The sequence below is a fragment of the Ceratotherium simum genome, chromosome 35, assembly GCF_057802395.1.
Source record: "Ceratotherium simum simum isolate JZ-2026a chromosome 35, ASM5780239v1, whole genome shotgun sequence".
Lineage (NCBI taxonomy): Eukaryota > Metazoa > Chordata > Mammalia > Perissodactyla > Rhinocerotidae > Ceratotherium > Ceratotherium simum.
This window is the reverse complement of record NC_141934.1, coordinates 28,961,349-28,981,249: the sequence shown is the minus strand read 5'-3', so window position 1 is coordinate 28,981,249 and position 19,901 is coordinate 28,961,349. Positions and strand designations below refer to the sequence as shown.

Here is a 19,901-nt window from a genome sequence, read left to right as displayed (position 1 = left end):
CCTCATTTTAACTTAACCTCTCTCCACATAGAGCCACATTCCAAGGTTCTGAGACCTAGGGCTTCAGCATATGAATTTTGGGGGCACACAGTTCAGCCCATAACAGGGCCGTTTGATGCACAAGTCAACTCCTACTCTCCGCACACTGAGCATCTCCACTGACATGGCACTTTGGCCTCAGGCTGCCGTGGCATGTCCATGCTCCCTGCCACGGCTCCTCCTCCTCCAGGGTGTTCATGTAAAACTTGCTTGTCTTTCATCAGAAAAGTGTCTGTTTTACATTAACAGACACCACTGAGGTAGGTAAAGTTGTCTCCCAATAAATTAGCCCAGCACAACGAGCTGAGTAAAGTTCTCTTCCAATTAATTAGCCCAGCGTAACAGTCCCTCAGGCTAGAGGACACTGCACCTCACCTTATCATCTGGAAAATGGGGAGACAGAACCTGCCTCACAGACTTCTCCACTTCTCGTAAGTGGAAAGAGGTATTGGATGCTCGGCACACTGCCTGCCGTACTGCAAACACTCAGTAAATATTAGCTAGCGCTTTCCCTGTCATCACTATTATTAATGGTATCATTTTCTTCTGGGATAAAGACTAATCTCAAAAAGGTAATACGTCGCCTGAGCATTGGATACAAATATTCCTGTAGACTGTCTCTTTTTGCCAAATTTACTGGTGAGGACACAGAATTGCAATATCCTTTGCTCTGCCTCTTGGAAAAAAAAGGAAAGAGAAAAATATCAGAACATAACTTTTACCATGAATGTTGGTGATATTTAAATAAGATTTAAATTCATACAGCATTTAAACAGAAAAGAAGGAAATGGCATTAAATTCACATGAGTGCCGGGTTGTGCATACCGGAGTCAGAAATATTAACTGTGTCCCCGTGACAGCACAGCGTGGCAGGGTGGAAACGGATTCTGAGAGGGGCTTAGGTGTTTTAATGGATGGGTCCTTCAAACCCTGGGCATTGTAAAGTGGGAGTTAATAAATTATTCGACATGTACAGTTCATCACATTTTAACGAGAAGGAATGAGCAGGTCTTGTCAGCTCACCTAGAACGTTGGTTTCTCCAGTTCGTCTCCTGGAGGGGGAGTTTCTAATGTTTAATACTTGAATGCAGTGGCCAGTGGGATTGAGGAAACAAGGGATGTCAGAGGGCTGGAAGGGGAGGTTCTGCCCCATCTGGCTCTCGCAGGAACACGTCTCAGCTTGTCTGTCCAGCCCAGGATGCCATTGGGACGTGTCCACCCTTGGGGGACTAGGTTGTGTCTTCCCAGCTGAAGGTCAACACAGTCTTGGGTCAGGTTCCCTGGAGCCGAGCCTGAGCCGGGCACCATGTGCACGAGGCTCAGTGAGGAAAGACTCCTGGGAAAGAGACTGAGGGACGAGGGAGCAGGACAGAGCTGGGGAAGAGGCAGGCCGTGGCGGTGTGGTGGTTTCCCATTGTCGCTGTAACAAGCTTGGTGTCTTACAACCACAGAAATGCTCTCTCTCCATTCTGGAGGCCAGAAGTCAACATCCTGCTCCCTTTGGAGGCTCTGGGGAGAGTCTGTCCCCTGCTTCTTCCAGGAGCTGGTGGCAGCTGGCACTCGTTGACTTGTGGCCACATCCCTCCAGTGTCTGCCTCATCTTCAAAGGTCTTCTCCTCTTCGTCAGCATCAAATCTCCCTCTGCCTCTCTCCTGTGAGGACACTGTGATTGCAGGTTGGGCCACCCCAATAATCCAGGGTAATCTCATCTCAAAATCCTTAATTACACCTACAAAGACTTTCTCCGTAGAAGATGCATTTACAGGTTCCGGGGATTAGGACCTGATTTCTTTTGGAGCCATTTTTCAGCCGACTACAGATGGGGTTCAGGAGTCTCTGCTCCCCCGAGGGGCCTCTGGAGCTTGAAATGTGCCACGTGCCACAGAGGTTGTCCTCATATGTGCCTATATTTGGTGCTGGTTGCCCCAGGGGGAGCAGGGATGGGAAGACCTCCCAGCATCTCCAGGTGAGGCAGCTCCATCTGCCGAGGGAGTCCTCCAAAGTTCTCCCTCTCTCTCTCTCTCTTTCTCTCCCCCTCAGTCCCTCCCTCCCTTCCCTCCTCCTTTTCCACTTCCTCTGAATAGGCTTGAATGTATTTGGAAGCTACAAGGGACAGGCAGAGCTAGCCACGCCACAGCAACCATATTTTGCAGCCTCTGAACTGAGTCCCAAGTGCCACCAAAAAGAAAGATCTCTGCCACCTCCCTGCCAGGTCCCCTCCATGCAAGAATGACCTCAAGCAGAGCCCAGTGGTACCACAGACATAAAACCATGTGATTTATGAGCATCGGCACCCTAGGCAGGCCTCATTCCCCAAAACTCCCAAGACGCAGGCTCAGGAAGACCCTATTTACTTACCACCGGAGCCTCTTCCCCGCGAGACCTCAGTCTTCATGTTCTGCTCAAATCCTTCTCCAGCATCCCCACACCCTCCTCCCAGGTGAAGCCTGCAAGGCTCCGTGTCCCTCCTCCTTGGTTTTCGTTTACTCGGTTTGTGTGCCGCGTCAATCACGACAATGTCGTTAGCATTAGGAGGGGCCCCTTATGTGGGCACTCTGGAGTGACGCGTATGCAGAGCCCTCTGCCCCCGGAGCGGACCCCAGTTACATTCTTGGCTCGTTTTGTGTTTGCAAGAATCGGGATCCTCCTAGCCCCTCGTCATTATCTTTTGTGTCTTCCTGTCTCATTCCCCCAGCCCAGCCTGCCGAATCCCCTATTTTGGTGCATTCTGTCTTTATTAGTACAGTAATCAGAACATGTCCGTGCACGTCGCAGCAGTGAGAATAAGCTTGGTTACAGTGAAGAAACAAATAACCTGAAATATCAGTGACTTAACAAAGGTTTCCTTGTCACCCGTGCCACCTGTCCCTTGCAGCTTTGTGGGGGGCGCTGCTTGCCACAGGCACCCAGGAGCAGGCTGATGGGGCAGCACCCTCACCAGCACTGCCGGGCACCATGCGAGAGGGTCAGGCAGCTCTGGAAGGCCCCTTATCAGGAATTAGGTGTTCTCTCGAGGAGGTGACACGTGTCCCTCCTGCTCACAACTCATTGTCAAGATGGTCACATCCAGCAACAAGTGAGCTGGAAGGACAGTCCTGCCACGCTCCTGGAGAAGAGCCAGCGACTGTCGGCAGACATTCCTACCGACGGGCTCCACATACAGCGCGCGCACTGTGGCCGCGCACGGAAAACCAGAGCGTTGTAGGGGCTGAGACTGACAAGCCCTCCAACCAAGTGTATTTGTTGTTTTTATTGCTGGACACACACACTTCACACACACACACACACACACACACGCGCGCGCACACTTGTCCGTCCTCCCGCCCGGCCCCCGTACCCTGGGGCTGCAGTTCCCATCCTGGGCATACGGTGCCCCCACCCACCTCCCCGGGGAGGGCCTGCTCTCCCTCCACCAACCTCCTCGTCCTTCCACCCACGTCAGCTCCCCCTTTTCCTCGTTACCTTGGGGAGTAAACACTTAGTTTTACGTCCACAACTACACCTGGCACACCCCGGCATCGCGCTTCTCATCCACAGGAGGACTTTGGGGGCGTGCCTGATACCAAGAAAGGAGCCAAGATGGCCCCAAGCTCCTTTTCTTAGAACACCTGGTTCAGCAAGAGGGCCCAGGAAGCTGGACTCGTGAGACAGCCTTTTCCCTGAAAACGTCTCAGTAATCCTTCCCTCCCTCCTTCCCTCCCTCCCTCCTTCCTTCGCTCCCTCCTTCCCTCCCTCCCTCCCCTCCTTCCTTCCTTCCTTCCCTCCTTCCTTCCTTCCTTCCCTCCTTCCCTCCTTCCTTCCTTCCCTCCTTCCTTCCCTCCCTCCCTCCTTCCTTCCCTCCTTCCTTCCTTCCCTCCTTCCTTCCTTCCCTCCCTCCTTCCTTCCTTCCCTCCTTCCCTCTTTCCTTCCTTCCCTCCTTCCCTCCTTTCTTCCCCCTCTCCCTCCTTCCTTCCCTCCCTCCCTCCTTCCTTCCCTCCCTCCTTCCTTCCCTCCCTCCCTCCTTCCCCCTCCCTCCTTCCTTCCTTCCCTCCTTCCCTCCTCCCCTCCTTCATTCCTTCCTTCCTTCCCTCCTTCCTTCCTTCCTTTCCTCCTTCCTTCCTTTCTTCCTTCCTTCCTTCCATCCCTCCTTCCTTCCTTCTTTCCTTTCCCTCTTTCTTTCTTTCATTCACTCTCTCCCTCTTTCTTTTTCTCTGTGTCTATCTCTGTCTGTCTCTGTCTGCTTCTCTCTCTCTTTTTTCTTTCTTTCATTCTCTCTCTGGAAGTCAGCTCATCTGTGACAATTCAGCTCCATTTAGCATTGGAAGACTTGAAGGAGTAAAAGCCTCGGATTAAAGGCTCGCTGGCCCTGAAGCAGGGAGAGCCATGGCCAGGCCACAAGGAGAGTAGAGCTCCCTGAGCTGGCTCCACTTGGCCTTTCCATCCCATTTCAGCGCCTTTGCTATCGGCAGAGGTCTGGGATGATGGCGCCTCCGACTCATAACTGGACCTTGGTCCACGCTTCCCTTCAGAGTCACCAACCACCCCCGGTCGCCCAACCTTCCGGTGCCCTGTGGTGCGCATCACGTCCCTGCCGCCTCGCCATGAAGATAAAGGGCCGACACTGGACATGTTTTCTGATGTTTGACCAACCTGGTCATTTCTGCTTTTCCTTGCTCACACCCCTCCAAGTGCTGGATGGAGGAGTGCATCCTTTACAACAACAGACTGCGAGAAGCAGTCAGGCAGGACGGCCGCACCTGCTGGAGACGGAGGCGCCGGGTGCCAACAGGTGCTGGCTCTGTCTTTCCGCTTTCCTGCTGTGTGCCCCGGGGAAGCGTTGCTTCCTGTCTCGGGCCCCAGGTTGAACACCGTGCAGTGGGGACAGCAGCCCGGCCCCCTGGGGGCTGAGAGTCCTGACTGAGACCACAGCCATGGCGAGCTCAGCCCTGGTCCTGGCATAGTAGGTGCTCAGTGAACGGGAGTGCTCTTTCCCACCCAATCTGGGCTTGACCAGCCAGCCCCACTCTCATGGCCTTTGCTTCCACCCGCCTCTCCCTCACTGTGTTCGTGCCCTGGGGCTGCTGAAACGAATCACCGCATACCTGGTGGCTTCAAACAACACACATTTGTCCTCCCAGTTCTGGAGGGCAAAAGTCCAAAATCGGCTTCACTGGCCTGAAATCAAGGTGTGCACAGGGCTGCAGTCCCTCCGGAGGCTCCAGGAGAGAATCTATTTGTTGTCTTTTCCAGCGTCCAGAGATGCTTTTCTTGGCCCTCTCCTCCATTGTCAGAGCCGGCAGCATAGCATCTTGCCTCGGTGGCACATGGCTCTCCTCTGCTGCGGCTATCAAATCTCCCTCCGCCTCCCTCTTATAAGGACACTTGGATTATATTTAGGGCCCACCTGGGTAATCTGGGATAATCTGTCCATCTCAAGATCCTTAACTTAATCACATCTGCATAGTCGTTTTTGCCAAATAAGGTAACACTTATGGGTTTCAGGGATGAGGACCTCATGTCTTTGGGGGCCATTGTTCAGCCTATCGCACCACCCCAAAGACTCATTCCGATTTTCGTTTAGGATGAGATGAACTCCCCGGGACGGCTGGGAGACAGAGACATGGAGACAAAGTCCTCTCATTGAATTTGCTTCTCCTCTCAGATGTCGGCAGAGAGGAGCCAGTTCGTGTGGGGCAGCGGTGGAGAACATGGACTCCCAGGGCCAAGTCGTGTCTCTACTCCTTCCTGGAGAGTGGCCGTGGTCCAGCTCCTTTGTGCTCATGTTCCTAATCTGGAATATGGGGCTCATGGGAGTGCCCAGTCCTGTGGTTGTTCAGAGGATGACATCAGCTCACGTGTGCCTGGATTAACGTGTGTGGATCCTCCGGAAAGCAGAGCCTGAGACATGGAGTTGAGGGCAGGGGATGTATGTGAGGAATGACTCCAGGAAGCAGAGCGAGGGAGTGGGGGTCAGGACGGGACACATGGAAGGAAGAGAAGCCAATAGGAGGAAAATCATTGAGCTAGCTACCTTGGTGGGCGAGTGGGGGAAATGCCGTCGAGACTCTCTAAGGAACTGTGAGGAATATATCTCAGAATCTGCCCCCACGGCTGAGATGGCAGCTTGTGTACACTTCATTTTTTGAGGACGTTCTCAGGAGAAATCCATTTGGGAGTGAAGGAAGCAGGATGCAGAAAGGAGAGAAGCTAAGCAAGGATGGTTTCCGACAAAATCCAGCCTTGGCCTGATCCCAGGAGGAACTCTGGAGAGTGAACTACAACACAGTTTGTCCCTCCTTGAGCAAACCAGGAGGTCATCAGGCAAAGGGATGGGGTGGGTAGGACACAGCACCCAGATCACTCTGAGGGTACAGCTCCAGCCACCTAAGGGCGGTCTCCTAGAGAAGATGCAGCATAGGTTGTCAGGGGTGAGGGTTCCAACCAGTGAGAGATCCCGGGAGAGCTGGTAGGCGCCCACAGCCTGTGTTATTACACCTGCCATTTCTGCCACATCAGAAAGCAAGAGCCAAGGTCCACACTAGGACTTACTCCTCAGCATGGCGACCCCAAAACAGCAATGGCGCTTCCCTTTCCTCTTCCACTTTCTCCTGCTCTTCCTCTGGCCATGGGATATGAGAAAACTCATGCGTCCCCCACCCCTCTCTGACCTCTTCACAGGTTTCTGACAGATGTGACTACGTCTTTGTCAACGGGAAAGAAATGAAGGGCAAGGTGAACGTGGTGGTGAACTTCACCTACCAGCACCTGAGCAGTCCCCTGGAGCTCACGGTGTGGGTGCCCCGGCTCCCGCTGCAGATCGAGGTCTCTGACACCGAGCTCAATCAGATCAAGGGCTGGCGAGTGCCCATCGTCTCCAGCAAAAGGTGGGTGAGTTAGTCCAGTCTCCGTAACAGAAACCCAAGTCAAAGGTGCTCCGGCTGAGATGGTTACCAGGTGGATCATTTCAGGCATGACTAGATCCAGGGAGTCAAATGAAATCCTAAGGACCGGGTCTCTCTCCACCTCTCAGCTCTGGTTTGCTTTGTGTTGGCTTCATCCTCTATCAGGCTTTTCTCAAGGTTCCAGACTTCCATTCTGTCTTCTCTGCAATTCTGCAGAAAGTACATCCTCTCTTTCCCAATAATTCTAGCAAAAGTCCTGGAGTTAAGTCTTATCTTCACTTGGGTTGTGTGCCCATCCCTAATCTGATCACTATAGCCAAGGAGATAGCATGCCCTCATTGGCTGTCTAGACTTCAGCCACAGTCCCCCGGCTGGAACCTAAGGTTCCAGAGGAAGAGGTCACCTCTGCCTGAATCAATACATCAATTCCAGAAGAAGGAGAGAATTGATTCTGGAGAGGCACAGACAACAGATGTCCACTAGAGAGACATCTGAACAGATTCTCCCTGACCTGGGCAGCCTCTCCAGCCCCCAGGCCAGAAGCTCTGAGATGGCTTTGCCTTGGGGAGATGAAGTCTGAAGCTGGTCACCTGTGTGCCTGGTACATCACTCTGATGGTGCTTGATAGAGTGATAAGTCCCCACCATCCACATCAGGCAACAGGCATCATGTACAAAGAGAGTTGTAGAAACTCAGGTTCTGGGTTCAGAGACTTTGTCATCTCAGAGAAACCCACGCTTAAGGATCCATATATAAGCGACCTGTAGAAAGTAAGAAGTGAGCCTGTGCAGAACTAGAGAAGAGATATTCCTGGAGGCTGTGTACTCAGCAGGGGGCAGGGAATTGGTACTTATCTGAGGGATGACTTTTATATTCCTTCCCTTGGAAGTCCACCCCTTTCAGTCCTTGTGAGCCCTCAGTCCTTGTGACCCCTGGGAGAGGGGATGGCTTCAAGGATGAAGGCTGTGGGCCCCATGTGCAGTTGGAAGATGGTTTCAGCAACGATCTCATTCTTATCTCCTGGGGCTTCTGGTGTTGAGATGGAGGGTGGAGTTAGGAGTGATAATTGATGCTACTGAGGGCAGACAATTGTAGGGAAAGACTCACTGAAGTACTGGCAGAACCTGGTGGTGGCACATCCAGATGCTGTCACAGCTGCCCAGCTCAGATATGGCAACAGACCTAGTCTGCGAGGTGAGCAGCTGTTGTTCTGATGGAGACTGCAGTGACGCTGGAAAGGGCTGACTGCACATAAGGCATCAAACATGGAGGGAGCAGCTAACATCTGTCTCCTGGCCAAACCATCCTGGCCCTTTCTACGTTCATTTTCACACATTCACCTTCCCTCAAGTTGAATACTCACCTCCTTTGTGTACTGGTTTATAGGGCTCTGCCAGTCATTCATAGCCCTATTATGTTAGTTATCTATTGCTACAAAATTTAATGACTTTTCTCAAAACTGAGTGGCTTAAAAGAAAACCATATATTATCTCACAGTTTCTCTGGATCAGGAATCCAGGCATGGCTTCGCTGGGTCTCTTACAGGCTGCAATCCAGTTGTCAGCCAAGGCTGCGGTCTCATCTCAGGGCTCATGTGGGGAAGGATCTGCATCAAAGCCCATGTGGTTGTTGGCAGGTCTCAGCTCCTCACAGGCTGTTGAACTGAGGGCCCCAGTTCCTCACTGGCTGTTGGCCAGAGGCCTCTCTAGTTTCTAGCCATATGGAGATCTCCAAAGGGCCACTTACAACATGGCAGCCTGCTTCATCAGAGCAAGCAAGAGAGAACAAAGGAAAGAGTGCCGAGCAAGACAGAAGTCAAGGTCTTTTCAAACCTCATCTTGGAAGTGACACCCCGTAACTTTTGCTATAATCTTTCATTGGAAGCAAATTACTAGTCCAGCCCACACTCAAAGGGCAGGGATTCCACAAAATGGGTACCAGGAGGTAGGGATCTTTGGCGACACATTAGCATTCTGCTCACCACACCAATCCATTCCAACTAGCCAGTCCTCAAGCCATACCAGGGGTCAAATATTCCGAGAATTACCCCTGCGTGTCTGTCACACCAGCCTGTGGGCTCCCTGAAGGCAGGGCTCAGGGCCCACTAGCCTTCACTCACAGCCCCTGACTGTTGTCTCAGCAAGTCAGTATCTGTTAAACTGAACTGACCCTTTGACAGGCCAGCTCGGGACAGCGAGGAAGAGGACGAAGACGAGAGGAGGGGCCGAGGCTGCGCGCTCCAGTACCAGCATGCTATGGTGCGGGTCTTAACACAGTTTGTGGCCGAGGCGGCTGAGCCCGGGGGGCACCTGGCCCACCTGCTGGGCTCAGACTGGCAGGTGGACATCACGGAGCTGGTAAATGACTTCATGCAGGTGGAGGAGCCCCGCATCGCCAAGCTGCAAGGGGGACAAGTCCTGACCGGCCAGGAGCTGGGGATGACCACCATTCAGGTGAGACATCCCCAAAGGCGAGGACTCTCTGTATCCCCGCCTCACCCCTGGCCAGACGAGAATTCGGCTGTTTGTCATTGCTTAGAATGATGTCTATTTCTAGAGTGAGTAGACTGAAAGAAATTGTCAAGGAAATAAGATAGGTGGTATAATGATGCAACAAGAATATTGAAATTCCTCACAAGTTACTTCCATTTGAGAAACGCTGGACTCGCTCCTCTGGTTGGGTCGTGTTTGAAACTCCAAGACATTATTTGTCTCTAAGCCGTGGTAGACATTACCATCTTGGGGAAAAAGCGCTCGGGTGAGCTGACTTCATGGGAATCACGGGTGTGGCCAGCAGTTTCTCGCTTAGCCATCCACCTCACTGACCATCCCGCCATATTGTCTTGCTGCCTCTGCCAAGTCCCAACCTCAGGCCCGATGAAAGCTAGAGCAGCTCAGAAACGTGCTGAAGAAAGGAACAAAGTTATTATGACACCATTGGTTTTGTGGGCACCTGCTGCTGGAAATGGGTGGGAGAGGACGGGTGTACAACACAAGAATCTTGAAACAAATACTTTCACAAAACAGCATTCTGGGGGGTGACTTGAGTTTAGTCATTGACCTCCTGAGTGAGAACAAATATTCCTCAATAGCTGCCCCATTTATTGGAGATGTGATCATACTATTAGCCAGTCAGTGAGATTTCTAAATCAATTGTGCATAAGAAAGCTTTATAAGTGAAACTATATTGGATTATGGAAGATTTAAAACATATCCATTCTGGGAAATTGGCTGATATTTAAAAGAAATCATTTTATTCAAGGAGGAATATAAATTGGTTTGGACTGTGACCCAGGAGTCACATGGTCAAATGATCTCTAAAAGCTGAGATCTCTAAAAGCTTTCCACTATCGGTGTGGAAAGCAGGCTGGCGTGACCTGAAAGATGACGACCATTTTGGGCCCTAAGTGTTAGGAATACAATAGGGAGTGGTGAGGAGTGTGGTGAAGAGGAGGCTGCTATTCATCTCCAAAAGTGACCAAGAGAAAATGTGAGCTCAGCAGGGCCAGATGTTCAACTTTTCTAGAAAAGCTGGAAATCTATCTTTTTATATGAAATCCTCTTTTTTTTTTTTAAGGATAGCCATTAATTCCATTTTAAATCATTATGTATGTCGAACAAAACATATTTCCCTCCTAAACAAGAGCATGCAACCTCCACGTTGACTCTTAGTTGAAAGATCTAAATTAAAGATCTAAATTCCTGCAATCAATCCATAGGCTAAACCGATGCTGATGCCTAAATCTGGAACCAACATGAAAACTTGGTATTAACTACTCACTCTAAACGATCATTTCAGCGCAAAGAGGAAATGACATAGTGTTTGGAAGTCAGGTATTAGGCAGGAGAAATGGGCCAGCATCCCATGCATTGAACGTGAAATTGTCCTGGTGGGGCATCTCTTCCCTAGACCCTCAGTTCCTCCCACTTATTTATTCCCACTGAGTTATAAATTCCACCTGAGTTATGAATTCGCTTATCCATTTTCTTCTGGGGACTTGTATCTCATGCTCACTGCCATTCAAATTGTCATGACCAGGCTTAGAAACTGAAGATGGTGTTTGGATAGAAATATGAACTTTGATAAAGGAATTTGAGGAGTCCTGGGAAACCCGCTATCTTGACATACATCTTCATAAATATCACCAACAACCTGAAAAGACAAACATGTCAAGAAAGCAGGTAAAAGAAGGATGCAGCCCATTTCATCAGAAGGCTGAGGATTCATGAGGAGCCGTCTAAATCAGCCCTTCACAGCGTGGGTGAGGGGCGAGGAGACGGGGCAGTGACTCCACGGACGCTCCTCACAAGCAGAATTTCCTCCTCGGGGTCTAAATTGAATGTAAGCTTTGTTTCCCAGGCCATCCTGGGTGTCCAGAGGAGAAATGGGACTTTGGGATGTTGGGCGCAGGGGTGGAGACTTGCAGCTGTGTTTATCAGAGGGTGCAAGCTGATGTTCCAACATGCAACTGAGCATCACTGCTCAGTGTCTCCCGAAGTGTGGAATGTGAATCCCAGGGACCCACAGGATGATTTAGGTGGTACCTGGACCAACAGTCTCTCCTTTAGTCACACATTGGTGATCGTGTGTGTAAGAGAGAAATACGTAAATATATAACTAGCTTATCAAAACCACTGTTCTTTGATGCTATGAAGTTTTTTTTAACAAATTAAGTAATGTAAATAACTTTAAACAAAATATGCACTAAATAATAGTAGAGACGATCCATGCCGTACAAGAATCATAAAAGTAGTACTCGAATGAAGATGTTAATTCCTCCTCTTAAGCACTGAGGGGGTGCATGGTGGGTAACAGAGTTTATATTTGTGTGGTGGGGGTGGGGTGTCAAGTCCTGCCCCACCCACTCCTTGACATCATTTTGCTGTTACATAAAAGATATATTTTCATAAGCAAGATATATCTTTTAGAAGAAGGCATCAGTGGGAAGGCCCGTTTTTGTTCCCTCTGGCTCATTTGTCTGTCTCTATCCCCCCCGTGCATGGAGCATCGTTCATGCTATGGGAGGAATCTCTGAGACCGCAAGGAGCTCTTCCTTGCCACGTTGGCTCTGCCTTTCAGATCCTGTCGCCTCTGTCGGATGCCATCTTGGCTGAAAAGACCATCACCGTGCTGGATGAGAAGGTAACAATCACAGACCTCGGGGTCCAGCTAGTGACAGGGCTGTCACTCTCCTTGCAGCTCAGCCCAGGGAGCAACAGAGCCATCTTCGCCACGGCGGTGGCTCAGGAACTTCTGCAAAGGCCCAAACAGGTATGGAGGCAGGGCTTGGGACAGAAGAGGTGGGGTCACACATCAGGAAGGTCACATATCAGGAGGGTCACACATCAGGTCACATCAGGTGAGGTCACACATCAGGAGGGTCACACAGCAGGTGGGTCACATCAGGAGGGTCACACATCAGGTCACATTAGGTGAGGTCATACAGCAGGTTGGGTCACACATCAGGTCACATCAGGTGAGGTCACATAGCAGGTGGGGTCAGGTCGCACGTCAGGTGGGGTTATTCATTGGGTGGAGTCCTGCATTGAGCAGGGTCCCACATCAAGTGAGGTCTCCTAGTGGGGTGAGGTCCCACACTGAATTAGGTACCCATCAGGTGGAGTCACAAATCAGGGGTCCCACAAAAGAATGGGATGGCACCTCGAGTGTTTCTCAGTCTGGGAAGGGGCTTGTGGAGCAGGTGACTGCTCTGTCTCTTGCTCCCTAGCTCTCCCAAACAGAGATGCCAAAAAACACTTGCAGTGAGTACAGGATCGTAGGCCACCAGGAGACAGAGGGGCTGGACGAAAGGCTCCACTCCTCACTCAGCATAGCGCAAGTGTGCTCAGGGAGCACCGTGCTGCTTCACGCTCCTCGTCTACCCCAACGGCCCTGGCCCTGGACACGGCTGTCCCTCACCAGGCCGTGGGGTGGGGGTGAGGGCAGGAGCAGACTCCAGGCGAGGTCCACAGCCTGCTGCTAGGTCCCTGCAAGGAAGATGGGGTAACAGGTCTGGGGCGTCAGGAGGAGACAGGAGGAGAGAGATTGCTTCCACATGTTTATTGCTTAGTTCGGGGCAGAAATAAAGAGCCCATGGCATGTCCATCACAATCCTCTTTCTCTTTATTTAAAACCAGTGTGTGCTAATAGAGTGTGTGTTGTGTGTGTGTATGTGCTATGCGTATCCGTGTTGTGTGTATGTGTGCATTGTGTGTATGTGTGTGCATGTGTGTATGTATGTGTGTGTGTTGACACAATGGTTTCCAAACAAAGGGCACTGTTAATAGGGCGTTTGCAAATGTTCCACGATCTCCTCCCTCATTAGAGGTGGGTAAGCATTATTTCTTACAAAGAACTTAGAGACTTTGGTGAACCTTGCTCAACAACCAAAGACAGTGGTCTCTGGCCGTTGATTCTCTCTGTACCCCATGAAATGGGACTGTCCTCCTGTGGGGCTGCGGAAAGGCCTGCAGCCCACGTAGGGAATTTTCCTGGCAAACTCTCTTATTGGTCAAGAGGCCTTCCTGGCAACTGTGCCCTCAGCAGGTAGTTAACCGCCTCCTCGGCCCCTCTTGCACCTGCCGAGGCTGTGACCGTCCTGAGCAGGAAGGCTGCTGAGCTGCCCTTGCCCCAGGACACACAGAGCCATCCCATTTTCCCAGCCCGTCCCCATCACTTAATGCTCCCCGCAGCTGTTAGATGATCCCTTCGCCTTTTCACTGTGGTCTTTGTGTACAGGGGTTTGGATTAGAAAACACTCAAAAGTGGATGATCCCACTAACAGATATGCATTCTTACCAAAGGCAAACCTCCCTGTTCTCAGGGCAGGATGCCAGCCGGGATGCAAGTTACAGATAGAAAAGGAGAAATAACCCGAGGCTTCTTTCTGTCTTCATGGGGTGATAAAACCAGGTGACCACCAATTAGGAGTTAAGGACGCATAAGACACAGAACAAGGCCATTTCCGACATGCAGAGCTAAACATGCTACCCTGAGGTTGGCTCCATTGTTGGCTTGGATGGCCCTTAGTCCCTGCATGAGACTTAGCTCTGACATCTGAGTTTCAAGAAATCCAATGTGCATTTGAATTTCCTCCTCCGATTTCATGGCAGATTGGAAGAACCTGGTAAATCAGGGTCACATCCAGTGGTTTTGCACTGTGTCTTGACAGTGTTTTCCACTTAGCAGCTGGTCCCAGCCCTTGTCTAACAATAGCAGCATTTACTGGCTGAGGTGAAGTAGGTGCAGAGGCCACTACTCACGTTTGAGGAGCCTTTCTTCTCACTTCTGAAGACTGAGCACCACCAGGGTAAATTTACTTCTGTTGTGGTCAGAGGCTCTTTGGTTGCAAGAAAGAGAAATCCACTCAAGCAAGCTTAAATAGTACAGAATTTATTACAAGGATCAGGGGACACTCATGGATGTCAGCCATAAGAACTTGGAGGACCTGGAGCATCAACACTCTCTCTCATGCCCATTCTCTCCTTCCCCTGTGACTTCCTTATGATCTAATTTATTTTTCTCTTCCCGTAGATAAATGCTGTGCCTAAACCTTCACTTATACATGATCCATCGTGGTTGCTCCAAAATGGGGCTTCATTCCTCAATTTTATACGAGCTCCCACTCCTCTTCCCACAACTAAGTGCTTCGGTCTGTCTTTCTTATTTCAAATTTGAGAGAGAGAAGGAGAGGGAGAGAGATGCCAGTTGGCTCAGAGCTGCTGAGATTAGTGGCTCCAACCTCAGCTGTCTCCCTGGTCCACTCAGCTGTAGCCAGGTGTGCAGGGTCATGTGCCTCTTAGGGCTGCTCATCATTCTGGGCTTGGGGTGGGGCGGGGTCTCCAGAAGGCGGGGAGGAGGGAGGAAGCAATGGGCCTGCCAGTTCACTGTCAGCATGATGACGTCTTCACTGAAATTGAAGGCTTGCGTTAAATTGGAGGTTATCTCCTCTACTCTGATCTCCCTGTCAAACTGGTCCCAAGGGAAGCTGCTCTAAAACAACAAGGTAAAAAGGGAAGAGATTGAGATGCACACAAACCCTGGCCCTGGCCACTCTTTGGTCTCCCAGTTTCCCCCAGCTGGTTGGGGCGGAGTGTGGGAGGGAGACAAAGACTCCCAAATAGACAGAGAGACTCTCCGTCTCTCTGGCTGGTTTAAGTCCTCGCCTCCAGACCAGCTGTGTCTGAAATCCAGTACAAACCTATTTCTGTAGACCCAGAGAAAGCAGGACCAAAACAGCCAAAAACGGCAGCCCCTCTGGGTGTCTTTGTCTAGATGAGGGTCTTTAATCTGTGCTGTGAGTAATAAATGGAGACTCAGGATTAAAGCAACTTAAAAATAATGCAATAAATATTTTTCATTTAAACGTGTGACACTTGTAAATGATCCCACTAACCAGTAACATCCTTTGACATGCAATTTATTATCGCGTGGAAGTAGATCTTGCCTCAAGAACCCATCTTTCTTTCAACACCTCAGGAAAGAAAAGCAAATGTTATTATGGAGTGTTTATGACTGGTCCTGTTTCATTGTCATTTTAATGTTGTTGTTGTTTTATTTTGGTTTTGCACATTTATAAGAATTAATTTTCTTTCATACCCTTAGTACCTCTTAGTTTTTATTTCCATACTGCTTAAAAACATTTTTCTTTGTTCTTGTCATAATATTTTTGCCACAGAGTATCTGTCTGACTAAGACTTGGTGTTCAGTGAACTCAGGGGCCCATTTTGATTGACTTATTTTACTCAACAGGAAGCAGCCATCAGTTGCTGGGTCCAGTTCAGTGATGGCTCCGTCACTCCCTTGGATATTTACGATGGGAAAGACTTCTCCTTGATGGCCACATCCCTGGATGAGAAGGTGGTCTCCATCCACCAAGACCCCAAATTCAAGTGGCCTGTAATCGCTGCGGAAACCGAAGGACACGGTGCTCTGGTAAAGGTCGAGATGGTTATTAGTGAATCTTGCCAGAAATCCAAGCGGAAGAGTGTGCTTGCTGTGGGAACAGCCAACATCAAAGTCAAATTTGGCCAAAGTGATGCTAGCCCCAACACCAGTGACAGCAGACGCATGGGGGCAGGAGTTCACCTGGAGAATAATGTCAATGACAGAAGACCCAAAAGACCCTTGCAAGAGTGGAGGAGTCAAGAGGGTCAGTACTACAGCAGTTCCTCCATGGGCCTCATGGAAGGAAGAGGCTCCACAACAGAAAGGTCAACCTTCCAGAAGAGCAATGGCCAGGAAAGCCTTTTAGATGATGACAGTGGTTTGCAGACCATCCCTGTTGACCTCACCAGTTTCCCTGCCCATGTGGATCTCCCCAGAAGTAATGGGGAAATGGATGAGAATGACCTCACGCAGGCATCCAAAGGGCTGAGCGACCTGGAAATTGGGATGTACGCTCTGTTGGGTGTCTTCTGCCTGGCCATTTTGGTCTTCCTAATAAACTGTGTGACCTTTGCATTGAAGTACAGGCACAAACAGCTTCCCTTCGAAGAGCAAGAAGGAATGAGTCACTCCCATGACTGGGTGGGGTTGAGCCACCGGACAGAACTGTTGGAGAATCACATTAACTTTGCATCCTCTCAAGATGAGCAGATCACCGCCATTGACAGGGGTATGGATTTCGAAGAAAGTAAGTATCTCCTCAGCACAAGCTCCCAAAAGAGCATCAATGGGCAGCTGTTCAAATCTTCAGGACCCATAGTCGATGATGGGAAGGATCAGAAAAGTGAGCCCCCATCATCCCCTACCTCAAAAAGGAAAAGAGTGAAATTTACCACCTTCACCACCATCTCCACGGACGACGGATGCCCCGCCGTGAACCCCATAGTGACGAGCGGTGAGGCTAATATGAGCTGGGCCTGCCAGGATCTGGACCCCGGGGAGTGCACAGAGCTCCACACCTACATGGAAAGGTTACACGAAAACGTGTAAGCCGGACACTCGCTGACACTCACTCACCTTTCAGCCTTTAATTTGAGGATGTGTGACAACGGTGCCCCCGGGGCAGAAAAGGAATGACAGGACAAGATGAGGGTGACCCTGCCAACAGAGCCCCAGAAAACGGCCCTGGCACAGCTGGGGAGGCTCCGAGTAGGATTTGATGCTCATGTTCCAGCATACAATGTCTTGGTCGACGTTAAGAGGTTTATCATGCATGGCAAGATTTTTAAACCTTGGAAGAAAAATGAGTTCTGAATCACTGAGCTTCTGAGAGGTTCCAGGAAAGAATAGTCCCTCTATCTCCTTAGTCAAAGCAATTTGGATGTTGTAAGATCCACATGGATCCCGTGTTCCATATTGCAGACGGCAGAAGGAAAGCTTGACTTAGGTTGACCGTAAGTGGATCAATGGAAGGAAGTGTATCATTTGAATTGGAGCAGCGCATCTCGCTGTGAGCGTGATGAGAGGCAGAGTCTAGCGCCCAGTCGGCTCCTGGGAAGCATGGCTGTGAGTCATCATCCCCCAAAGATTGGGTGAAAGTAGGCTGGCTTGTTGACAGACCAGGGCCATTGCTGACAAGGACTGAGAGAGAACAAGTGGGCAAACAGGCCACCAATATCTTTGTAACCAGACACCAAGAACAAACCAACAAACACACCCTCTGAGCGACTCAGAGCATCCCTTTATTTGTAAACTAGGGACACGGGACGTAGAATTTCAATCAGGTTCAAAGAACCAGGCTTTTCTTTTTTTTAGCAAGTTCTCTATGTTCAGATTTGTACTTCTCCACTGCATTGCCAGCTTTCCAAAAGTCGTTGGTCACCTGTGGGCAGCGGGGGGCAGTCTCCAGCACTCACTGAGTCTCTTTCTTCCCCCATGGGCTTTGTGTCAACAACCAGGGGGCGTTCTATAGAGAAGGCCCCCCTGGGTGGACTCCACACACCATCCCTCCTAGAAGAGGCTCATCTTTGAGGGTAAGTGGTACCACAAGGAACTCAACACCAAGTGAGGCTTGTTCCTCTCGCTTTTCTAGAAAGCAGAGAGGGCGGTTTTGCGATGTGTTTGTCAACAGTCACAGGGGGTCTCCTGTCCAAGGCCATTGAGACAAACATGGGTGTCATGTGAAGTGTGCAGCGTGTGGAGAGTTATGACTCTGAGTGTGTAAGAGGTGGGGCGGGCAGGGAGCCTGTCCCCACTTACACTTGGGCAGAATGTAAGGCTTCCCTACCTCGGAGAGATGGAGGGACCCGGGGTGCCATGGTGTGGGACAGAGAGAGAGAGGTTATGCAAACATTTGGTTCTAAAGTCAGTCCTGGAAGCTTTCACGTTGCTTGAAATCTGAATGACCCTTGGGCATCTCTAAAACCCCTCAGAGCAAAGCCTGTAAACGTGGAGGTGGAGGGAGAGACGAGAGGATTCTTATCCCATCTCACCCTCTGTCTACGGCAGAAGATGGTGGTGGAATCCTTGCCAAGTAGGTACCATCCTGAGAACTACAGTGGAGGAAGAAGGACCATGGAGAGCCCATGCTGTTGAGTCAATCTCTCGCTCTATCTCTCTGTTTTTTCCCTTTGCATCATTTTCTGATCTCTTTAGATCTCTTTTCCAATTTCTTTCTTTCTCTGTGTGTCTCTCTGTCTCTGTGTCTCTCTGAACCTATCTCTGGTCTTCCTCTGTTTCTCTGTTTCTCCCTGTGTGTCTGTGTGTGTGTGTGTGTGTGTGTGTGTGTGTGTTCCCCCTTCCTCCCTCGCTCTCTCTCTCTCTATATATAAATGCATATAATTGAACTCTCCTTAGACCCTGTGTGTAAATTCCAGCAGCTCACTCTCTCAACCTTCGCACTCTCCCTCCAACTGAGGTGCTATCCGTTCGTGCTAAGACTGGGATTCCAGCAGCCATAAGCCCCCTGCTCCTGTCCCCAAGTTTACTTACCTGGTCTGGTTGGGTGATTAAGCTGTCACCTCTTTCGATGAGAATCCTTTGCTTCCAGTCGCCGCCTTCTATTTCTTTCATCCTTACCCCCGTGATGATTCCTTTAAAACCATGGCGCTGCCCACTCTCAATCCATGTGCGTGCAGAATGTACTGTAGATTGTAAGAAGGTAATCTATATTTATAAACTCACCAACTGTAAATATAAAGTTTGCACTCTGCGAGTTTATGGCTGTCTGTTGTCTTTCTACACGCCGACCCCCTCCAAGGGGCTGGCGTCAACTGCAAATGGCTCTCCAAACACCGTGGCTTTGGGGAAATGAAAATGCAGATTTAAGGATGCCAGCACAACCCAATTACACTCTTACATCGTGTAATGCAGATCTCCGCATTGAGGCGATGTTGACACGTGATGACAAAGTGCGTTGTGTTCTAAGTGTCTCTCCTTCAGGACCTGAAAGATCTGCAAATAAATCACACGTGTGGTTCTCTGCTAAAAGCCTGCTGACGGATGGCGGTAAGTGGGAACCGTGGCAGGCAAGCGTGTATCCCAGCCTCCCTTTGGGCTGAAGCGAGGGAAATGGCTCTGTCCTTTCTTTGCATCTCACACGTACCTTCAGATGTCAACTTCCTGAGGCGTGTACCTGCCCACGGTGACTCTGGGCTGGGCTAAAAAAGGGTTGATCTTTAGACTCCTCTAACAATCAAATGCCGCCTCAAGGTGATTCCACAGAAAAAGAAGTTGCATGAAATCCTTGTATTCATGTAAACAGTATCAAGTGATGGATCATTCACTTATTCCATTGGTATTTATTGAGCACCTACTGTGTGCTAGGAACTCTTGCAAGCACTGGGGATAGAGCAGTAAATATGACACACCCGTGTCTACCCTCAAAGACTTTATCTCTAGTGGGCGTGGGGGGATCAACAACAAACAAAATAATTTTCAGATCGTCCTAAAAAAGGACAATAAAACAGGCACAGAATAGACAAGGATTGAGTAAACACTTAACTCTTTTGCCTAAAAAATGTGGATTTCTGTCTTCTCAAGAGAATTCAGATGCTCTGGCAGAATGGGGCTTACCACCCAAATTGGCCCTAACTG

The 19,901-nt window shown here is 50.0% G+C and overlaps 1 protein-coding gene across 1 annotated transcript in view; it reads left to right on the top strand.

The window, feature by feature from the left end:
- TMEM132D (transmembrane protein 132D) overlaps window positions 1-19,011 on the top strand; it is a 609,030-nt gene extending 590,019 nt beyond the window's left edge. The window contains exons 6-9 of the mRNA XM_087423464.1: window positions 6,697-6,902; window positions 9,100-9,373; window positions 12,000-12,191; window positions 15,672-19,011. Of these exons, the coding sequence (XP_087279590.1) occupies window positions 6,697-6,902; window positions 9,100-9,373; window positions 12,000-12,191; window positions 15,672-16,856 (1,857 nt within the window). The 3' untranslated portion in view covers window positions 16,857-19,011. The remainder of the gene's footprint in view (window positions 1-6,696; window positions 6,903-9,099; window positions 9,374-11,999; window positions 12,192-15,671) is intronic.
- The last annotated feature ends 890 nt before the right edge of the window (window positions 19,012-19,901 follow it).